This window comes from Podarcis muralis, chromosome Z, assembly GCF_964188315.1.
Source record: "Podarcis muralis chromosome Z, rPodMur119.hap1.1, whole genome shotgun sequence".
NCBI lineage: Eukaryota > Metazoa > Chordata > Lepidosauria > Squamata > Lacertidae > Podarcis > Podarcis muralis.
The window spans coordinates 20,137,366-20,147,505 of record NC_135673.1 but is presented as its reverse complement, the minus strand read 5'-3'; the positions used below and the strand labels follow the sequence as shown (position 1 = coordinate 20,147,505).

The window sequence follows — 10,140 nt, the reverse complement described above, 5'->3', positions numbered from 1 at the left end:
AATGTTTTAAATAGTTGCTTTTAACTATTTTTACTGATAATTTTGTTGTTTTATTCTTTTTGTAATCTGCTTTGAAGGTTTTTTTGGTGTGTTTTTTTTGCAATGGAGTGGTGAATGAATTTTATGAAATAAATCCCTAGCAGAAAATAACCAAGCTAGGAAAGCAGACAGTGTGTCAAGACAGTGAATCTATATGCTATCAGTATACTAGTACCTTAGAGCAGCAAAGGCAATTTTGCTCATGCTTTGGATAGGTGGGTGAGCAAATAAGTTGAAAAAGAACAGAAAAGCTCCATTTGGGTCCCCCCACCCTTCCCCAGGGCCTGACATCCTGGCACATGTCAGGGATCCATGACACAACTGCCCCTGAGAAAAGGGTGACTTGACCTATCAAAGTCCAGATGCTGATGCAACTGTCCTTCGGTATCCTTGGGATGTCCCTGGCGTTGCATCAGCTGAATGACATTTTGCATCCTGTTGTCTGACAAATGCCAGGATTTTGTTTTAAAGGTAAAATTGTCCCAGGACAAAATTTGAAAGGACAAAGGAGAAAACATAGAGTCAAGGTAGTTGTGAGCAAAACTGAAAGTCATTTATTGATGACTGTGGAGTTCCATTAGTTCCACAAAGAAGAGAAGGGTGAGGGGGTTGAATTACTCTAATAAAAAATAAGAATATTTACAATAGAAGAACCTTAACCTATAAATCTTAAGCAGAAAACTTGTTCCTCTAGCAGTGCCCCCCACCCCCCGTGTGTGTGTGTAATAAAGAGAGAGCTCAAACCAACTTTGGAAAGCAACCAAGGAATACTTAGAAGTTGGGGGTTGAGCAATCCCTAACTGGAGCATGATCTGATTCAGTTATTTTCCAGATTATGGACTCCATAATTAAGATGCTGTGTGACTTGCATATAATCGATACAACAATATGCATTAATGCATCTCAGTAAAACAAGTAAACACAGACACTTTGCTTGCATGATCTCCAGAGGTCAATTAAGCCTCACTAGCTTGGCCAGCAGGAGTTGCAGGAACATTGCTTAGTGGCACCTTCCCCGCCATTTCCACTCCACTTTGGCACCTGGCACTTCATATTACAGCCCATAATAACCTACCCCTTCCTGAGTACGTCTACTTTTTCTAGTTTGTTTTTCAGAAACCCTTGTTGTTGGCTGTTAGAGAGGAGATGGAACATAGTAAGGAGAGATTACACTTTGTCACTAAGGACCAGCACATCAAATAGACAGCCTTGGGCCAAAATAACCACCTCCTATCTAAATGTTGGGGATTCTGACCTGTCCGCTGCACCCCAAACCCTGGATGTTTCAGTGTCCTATCTACTGATTTGTTTATTTATTGCAATGCACTTTCAGAAGCAAAAGGGGAGCTGGCTTTCATCACCTGAGGGCTGCCTTGACCCTTGTTTGTTTAGGAACTGTTTGTGAGTTCATTTAGACCTAGGGAGGTTTACTGTAAGGCATCAGCTGCTGTAAACAGAAGTGTGATTCCAACAGTTTTGTTAATGATTGACGGCACTTTTCCTTCCACTTCCTATCTGCAAAATTCCAGCAGATGACTGTAAAGAAGACCATCAACACAACTTTGTCCCTTGCAGAGGATCAGGAATAATACCCCTAACAATGAGTACCTAACAATGAGTACCCCTGTTGGACACCAGGGGGTGGGGCACCTATTCTGTTCCAGACAAGTGCAGAGCAATGGTGAAGGAACAACAGGAATGAGAAGAGCTTGCTAGGATGAGACATTCTGCAAAAGAAATCACTGGTTTCTTGCCACCTTAACTGTGCTTTCTCACACTTGTGTTGTAAATTAGTCTCTCGTAATTGGAGAACAAGCAGCCTCATGGGTAGGTAGCCTTATAAGATGTCAGTCATGATGCAGCATTGGCTGAAAGGGATAGGCCACAAATTGGGAAACTTTCAGGTTGGTGGATCTTTTATGTCTTCTTCCCCTTTGGAGTGAGATGGTCAGATCTTGGGAACTGCTGCTGCAGCTGCTACTACCCCCCCCCCAAGACTTTTTAGAGGTTTTTCTCCCTGAGGATGTTAATTTGCAACATCCCTTACCTCGTCCACCCATCCAACATTAATGGAAGTCTCTTTTAATCTGTTCATGTGCCCGTTGGGTCCAAAGATCTGGATAACATTCAGTTCCTGTCCACTTCTTAGTTGTTGTCCAAGGATATGATAGATCACCAAAGCATTTCTAAGAGCTCTCAGGATAGCACATGTTAAAACTGGGCACAATAATTTTGCTTATGTCTAAAAGAGATAATCTTCCTCCTCTTTTCCCATATCCAAAAGTCCTTCCCTGGGGCTGGAGTTTCCCTCAGCTTTTCTCTCCCTCACCTCCTCAGCACATTGCTGCTCTTCCATTACTGGTAGTGACTCTTCTGGGCTTCCTGGGGTCCTCCTCTGTGTGATAAGCTTTGGATCTCCCTGTGGTGGAGACACAGATTGCCCAGGTAGTGCAGGCTTCACTAGCTTCATTGCAAGTGGGTAGACATTGCAGAGCCACCAAGGGTTTTCAGCTGGCGTGGCTAGCTGGATCGGGGGATCAGGTCCTTCTGCAGGGACACTGGACTGCACTGCCCACTCCCTGGCTTGGCAACCCCGAGGAGATGATGGCACTCCTTCAGAGGAAGTGGATGTTTCTGGCAGCAGATTCCACACAGAGGTTGGAGGTTTTGCAGGTGACAAATCTGCCTGCTGCCTTGTCAGTGGGGCAGGTGCTGGAGGTGACTTTGACAGGGGGGAGGGTGCTGGTGGTGACTCTGGCAATGGAGTGGCTGCCAGCTTTGGCCGGGGCTTTGGCAAGGCGGTGGACACTAGCCTTAGCGGAGCCAGGGGGGCCAGCCTGAGCTTATGTGATATCTTCAGCATAGGTCTTTCCAATGTGGCCTCTGTCTTTGCAAAACTGCTGTTGGCAGAATTTAGTGGAGAGATGTTTTTAGCAGGCATGGAGATTATGTTCTTCTTCTTGCCCAGGGGATGGAAGACTTGCACAGACTTTTTAGTAGGCATGGAGATTATGTGCTTCTTCTTGCCCAGGGGATGGAAGACTCGCACAGACTCTATCATCTGCAAAGCCAGGTTGGTTCTGGGGACCGCCTTTGAGGGCACCTCATTCTTTTCTCCCTTTACCCCAGCCAGGTTCCCTTTAGCTTGGGCCTTCTCTCTACTCTTAGTTTCTCCAAGATTCCCCCCCGGCTTGGAATCATTTTTTGCTGTCTTGGATTTGCTGCTGTTCAGCATGTCCTCACCCATTCTTAAAGCTTCCTGCTGGAGCCCAATGGTTTTTGCCTTCCCCTTTCTCAGAAAGTCTTGGCAAGGCATCTTTCTCTCCTCCTTGCATTTCTCTTCCTGGCTTTTCTGGCTGGGATGGCTTCCTCGAGAGCACTTGGCGCTCAGCCCTTCTTGAAGACGCTGGGAAGAGCCGCACGCCTCCAACTCTAGACTTGTTCTGGGGAAATTTCCCACCAGTTTGTCTTCAGTCAAAATGGCTTTCCTCTTCCCCTTTATGTTAGAAAATGTAGAGTCTGGCGCCTTTGACACCACAGACTTTGGATCGGTGTTCCGGCTCTTTCCAAACCCCTCTTTCCTCAGTTCTGGCTCTGCAGAGATCCTAGGGAAATGACTTGAGGGCTGGCCTGCCAATGTATCCACACACATTCCCTTGGCTCCTGTAACAATAGGAACCTTGCTATCATCTTTGATTTGCCCCTCACTCTGCTGTTGGTTTTTACTGGCAGTGTCACATTTAGGTCTTGCCTCCTGCCTTACAGTTGCTGTGGCTAACACCTGGTCGCTTCCTGGGGCTTCCCTGAATGTCCCCTCACTTGCCTCGTTGGAACCCAGAGGTGTGGAAAGACATTCTGGAAAGAGTGGCTCAAAGGATGCAACCAGGTTATTGATCTCAGGGCAGTCACTGAAGAGATCGTCCGGCAGATGGAACAAACCCCCAAGGTGGCTTCCTTCAGCTGCCAACTGAGGGTGATGTGATTGGTCCCCCTCATGTGTCTGAGTGGCTACCACTGAAAGAAAGACAAAAGGAAGATACATTACAAGATATACCGGTAAATAGACATCTCCTCTTCTATGACTTTGTCTAATCCTCTTTTTCCATTTATTTTTTTAAAAAAATATTTATTATGCAATACAGTCACAGCAAAGAAAATAACATAGCACCAAGCCCGTGGTGTCATCTTACATGGTCTTAATAAATAAATAAATAATAATAATAATTTTTATTTATACCCCGCCCATCTGGCTAGGTTTCTCCAGTCACTCTGGGCAGCTTCCAGCAAATAATAAAATACAATAAGTCACCAATACAAACTACATAACCAAACTGAACAATTTCCACATAAAAATAAAGATACAAAAATTAATACAGTGGTACCTCGGGTTACATACACTTCAGGTTACATACGCTTCAGGTTACAGACTCCGCTAATGCAGAAATAGTACCTCGGGTTAAGAACTTTGCTTCAGGATGAGAACAGAAATCGTGCTCTGGCGGCGCGGCGGCAGCAGGAGGCTCCATTAGCTAAAGTGGTGCTTCAGGTTAAGAACAGTTTCAGGTTAAGAACGGACCTCCAGAACGAATTAAGTACTTAACCCGAGGTACCACTGTATAAGTAGTATCAGTTAATATCAGTAACAACAGCAAAAACTCCCAACAAAACTTCCCTCAAAATACCCCAGTCCTTGCTTGGCAGCAGCCACAGCAGCAGTCCTTATGAGGCCTGTCAGGTGCTGCCCCGGGCCAGTTGGAGAGTGGCAGGACCGGGGCCCTCAGGTACTCAGCATTGGCAGTCCATATAGGTTCTCCACAGACAGGTTTGTGAGACTGCTGAAAGAGCTTTCCTTTCTTTTCTCCTTATGTATGAAAAAAGGGAGACCAGGTTTCATCAAAGGTATTTTCCTTTATAACCCCATTTAATCCTCTTTTAAAGCCATCCAAGTTGGTGGCCATCACTGCCTCCTGTGGGAGCAAGTTCTACAGTTTTAACAATGCGCTGCATGAATAAACCCTTTCTTTTATCTGTACTGAATCTTCCCACATTCATCAGATGTCCACGAGTGTTATGAAAGAGTGAGGAAAACTTCTCTGTGCTCACTTTCTCCATGCCGTGCATCATTTCAGAAACTTTGATCATGTCACCTTTTCCTTATCTTTTCTCTAAACTAAAAAGTCCCAAATGCAGCAACTTTGCCTCATGGGGGAGTCGCTCCACCCCCTCAATCATTTCCAAACCTTTTCCAACTCTTTTCTGAGCTGAGGTGACCAGAGCAGTTGCACAGTATTTCAAATGGGGTCACACACAACAGATTTGTATAGTGGCATTATGTGCCCTGTACTTACTAAGTTATGGAAGAAAGCGCTGGACTGTATAACTATGTGTGCAGAAAAAGTTAAAACTTTCAGCGGATAATATTCTTTTGAACCATATTGTACAGAAATGAACAACGGGACAAAGGAAATGGATTCTACGCACCCTGGTGGTGGCCAACAGACTGATATTGATTAATTTGTGGTCAGGGGCTACATATCTTCCAGACCCTTGATCATCTTGGTTGCCTTCCTCTGCACGCATTCCAGCTTGTCAATATCCTTCTTAAACTGTGGCACCCAGAAATGCACACAATTTAGGAGGGTTCTCACCAAAGCAGAATAGAGTGGTACTATGACTTCCCTTGATCTGGACACTATATTTCTCTTGATGCAGCCTAGAATAGCCTTAGCATTTATTTATTTTTATTTTTTGCTACTTCATCACACTGTTGACTCATATTAAAATTGTGGCCTACTAAAGACCCTTAGATCCTTTTCACATGGGTAAGCCAGGTGTCCCCCATGTTGTATATTTGTGCATCTGGTTATCCCTGCCTAATTGTAGAACCTTACATTTGTCCCTCTTGGAATCATTCTGTTAGTTTCGGTCCAGTTTTTCAATCTGTTAACGTCATCTTGAATTCCCAATTCTGCCTTCTGTGGCATTAGTTTGGCGATGACACCCAGTCTGGTGTCATCTACAAATTTGATGAGCATCCTCTCAATTCCTTCATCCAAGTCATTTATAAAGACCTTGAACAACAGTTTGTTGATGCATCTTTTTTTTTTAAGATTCCCAACAGCAGCTTCATAATCTTACCACTTTTACTTTCAACCACTCGTTACTGTATACAAATAATGGCTGATAACTTTGCTAGAATATAGGCTTCTAAAAAGAATGGCAACCTCATCTATAGATGCAACAGCCACCCCAGTTTTAGATCCCTTCTACACAGGCTACTAGTAGAGAGATATATGGAAACCTTTAAGATTCTGTACGTCCTCTCTGGAAATAATGAATACATGTCTATTCTTCTAAAGAAGTAGCAAAACAGGTGATCTGGTCTTCAGAGCAGTTATGCATCTCTCTCCCTCTCCCTCCCACCCCCCCCCACCCCATCATTCATATATACATCTATATCACTATAAACACTATGTTACACAAAGGGAGAAGTATATATACACACAGACACTGCATTTGGGTTTAAATGAGTCCATTGCTTTTTGCAGTCTGATCATATGCATGTTTACTCAGAAGCAAGCCCTACAGAAGCAAGTCTACAGTTGCAAGCACAGCCGAGTTCAGTGGCACTTTCTCCCAGGTAAGCACAATAGGGGTGCAGCATCCTTAATTTATAAGCTTATTTTTGCTACATGTGAAGAAGATTGGTTATAAAAAGAACTGCAGCAGCAAACTTCCTTTTTGCAGCGTTTGCAAAATGTGTTCATCTCCCACCACCACCCTGCTGGAAAAGTACCAATCCCACTTTGCTAAAGGGTCAGGCTAACCCTGCGCTATTCCCTATACCTTTCGCTGTTTACCTAAAAAAGTGGGGAGATGACTCTCCGTTCCTTTGCTCATCATGGTGTCTGCTCATTATGGTTCGAGGCAGGAAATGAAAAAAGAGGTTGGGAAGAGCATCACATGCAAACTGGCAATTGTTTATGTGCCATTTCTCTCCCCTTGCAACTTTATCAAGAGAAAGGCGGGACTGAGAGAAATGGGAGGCAGATCAGACAAAAAAAGGGAGGCAGCTCAGCTTAAAATGAAACTATTCTCTCCAAGTAGCAACAGATTGAAGCCTGCAATCTCCTCCTTTCTCTAGAGCAGAAACATTTGTTCCTCATCCATTGCTTTGTGCGGCCTGATCCTATGGATGTTTACTCAGAAGTAATCCTGCTAAATTCAAGAGGGTCTTACTTCCAAGCAAGAGTGGCTAAGTTAAAACCTGATCACTTAAGTCCAGTTCTACAGCTTGGTTTTGCTACCCGTGAAGATGATTGGTTTCAGTAAGAATTGCAGCACCCAACTCCCTTTTGGTAGCGTTTTTGCTGGTTCAAGATCAGCTTCATGGCTCAGCAAGGATTTGAACCCTGGTTTCTCCCAGGTCCTTGCCCACTCTTCTAACCACTACAATCACACCGGCTCTAGGTGCATTCCAAAGTGTAGGTACTGCAACACTAATAGATGAAGCTCCTACGAAGACAGAATGGCGATTATGTGGCACCCATAAGAATGTCAGTTCCAAAGATTGAAGTGGCTGACTGGGCACAGATGGTCCAAGCTGAGCTGGGAGGCAAACTGGTCCCAAGAAACATACACCAAGGGCTCAAATCAAGTCAGCAACCAAAAGAGGGGCACCCATGGAAACTGCGGTTGTATGAACTGTTTTGCCACCATCTCCACAGTATAACCCCCAAGATTCTACGCCGCCAGAGAATGTTATGATGCAAAAGAGGATGCAAAGCAATGGGCAGTTGGGCTATTGGATCAGTGAGTGCCAAAGTAGCTGGTAGTGGCCCCTGAGAGTGGTGGGAACCTGTATCACATTCCTCTTCTTCTTTTTGCCTGTTCTACAAATGCACATTGGCTGTTCTGTAAAATGAAATAAACCCACACATTTGAAAGTACTTATGACCTAGTGGGAACATCTATTGCCCACCAAAATCCATGGAATAGGCCTTAGGGATGGCTAACCTCAGCACTGTTGGGTGTCCCTAGGACTTAGTAAAGGTAAAGGGACCCCTGACCATTAGCTTTATTGGCCGAGGGAGCCAGCGTTTGTCTGCAGACAGCTTCCGGGTCATGTGGCCAGCATGACAAAGCTGCTTCTGGCGAACCAGATCAGCACACGGAAACGCTGTGCTTTTACCTTCCCACCTGAGCGGTATCTATTTATCTACTTGCAGTTTGACGTGCTTTCGAACTGCTAGGTTGGCAGGAGCAGGGACCGAGCAATGGGAGCTCACCCCATCGCAGGGAATTCGAACCACCGACCTTCTGATCGGCAAGTCCTAGGCTCTGTGGTTTAATCCACAGCACCACCCGCATTCCTACCCTAGGACTTAGCTGTGACTAATTTGGGTAGATTGTGCCCTTCAGCTTTTGAACCAAAACCTCTTTCTCTTGTCTATCCCAGTTTTCATGTATTCAGGTATACGTTCCCCAAAGACTTCACCTGTTCCCTAGATGCAAACCCTCAATCTCACTGCTTGCTTCTCAGATTCTCTCTAGCCCCCTGGGACAATGGAGGGTCCCTTCTAAGCACCTAGATAACTCAATTTCCTACCTGCCATGATGACAAGAGGACGTTCCCTTTATACAGGGGTGAAACTGTATTGTGGGTCATTAGGCTTGTCTCACCAATGCTTACCAAGGAAGCGTCCGGTAAGAAGTAGACAACGGAATTATGATGATGCAAAAAAAAAGTTTGTTGCCATCTCTATGGCAACCCTGCAGATGCTGAGGAAGGGGCCAGGAGAATCTTAGAATCAGAATTGGATGATGGAAGATGATGTCATTGCAGAAGGCTGAAAAGTGGGCCGTAGCTTAGGGTGGGGGAAGTGTGATCAGACTACCCTATGCACTAGGCCATCCTTTGCAGGCTCCTTGGGAAATCCTTTGTCTTCAGCCTGATTTAAGACAGCATTGGGGAATGGGACTGAGAATTTGTACACACAGTTGTGTGGATTCTCCTTTGGGTTTTGTCTGAAGGGAAGACCAGCATGTGGCATATATTAAGTGCCAACTCCACATCAGGTCCAGACGCTAGGTTCAGTCGGATCCAGCTTTATGTAGCTGTGTAGTTATTCCAGGTTATCTTTTGGTTTCTGTGTTGCAAGGAGAGGATTCCCATTACAAGAATCCGGCTGTGCTGTGAATTGCAAAGTCCTGAGTTCAAATATCCCAACACAGATTCACTAGATAGCCTGAAGGCCACTTTTTCAGCCTGTAGTTTTCAGTCTGCTGCATGGGCTGGGGAAAGATTACAAGATAATCTTCGCTCAAATGTGGGTAGCACCCTGGAGAGCCCTCCTGGCTCATGAGGAGACCCTTTCCATTTTCCAAAGAGGACATCCTCTTTGGGATCAGGGTGGGTCTCCTCAGTGTTTTGTTGAGGCTGCTCAGCTGACACGCAGGGAAGCTTTCTTGAGCGGCCTCAGCAAGCCTCTGGCTCATGGCCCCCTGTCAGTATTTTCCTTTTTTTACAAGATTTTACTCATGATCAATGTGAATTCCTGCCTAAAAAACAGTTAACTGAATCTTGGTGGACATGTAAAAAAGCTAAAAACTATTGAATACAAATACCTACACTCATACGGAGGAGGATTTGAAGGGCAATTTTCCTGCTGGGACTTAGATAAACAATTAGAAAGAGACTATGGATCTTTATTTCAATACACGATCACAGTGCTAAGACTTTCATATGCACAAAGATGGAAAGATTCATCATTACCTACAGTGGATGAACGGTTGTTGAAATTACTGGACTTAGCTGAGATGGTGGAATTCATGTGTTTGCTCAGAGAAAAATAATTGTCTACATTTACTAGGCTGGAAACTTCTTATAGACTTTGTGTAAAAAAGAAAATGAACTTACATGGGTTTGATAATTGAAGAAAATATTGGTTTATAGAAAGTGGAATTTGGGGTGTTATCTTGGAGTGGATGCTTCAACAATTTTTTATATATAGCTGACAGACAAAGAATCAAAAGCTCTCTCATCTTTCTTTTTTTGAGTTTTTATTTGGATTAGTTTTTTATATTTGATTCAAAAATATA

General features: G+C 44.3%; 1 protein-coding gene across 1 annotated transcript; it reads right to left on the bottom strand.

Annotated features, from left to right (window-relative positions):
- Nucleotides 1–746: 746 nt before the first annotated feature.
- Nucleotides 747–4,046, bottom strand: LOC114589293 (uncharacterized). The gene has a single exon (XM_028715568.2). The coding sequence runs from the start codon at nucleotides 3,689–3,691 to the stop codon at nucleotides 2,282–2,284; it is 1,410 nt and encodes a 469-aa protein (XP_028571401.2). The 5' UTR covers nucleotides 3,692–4,046; the 3' UTR covers nucleotides 747–2,281.
- Nucleotides 4,047–10,140: the final 6,094 nt, after the last annotated feature.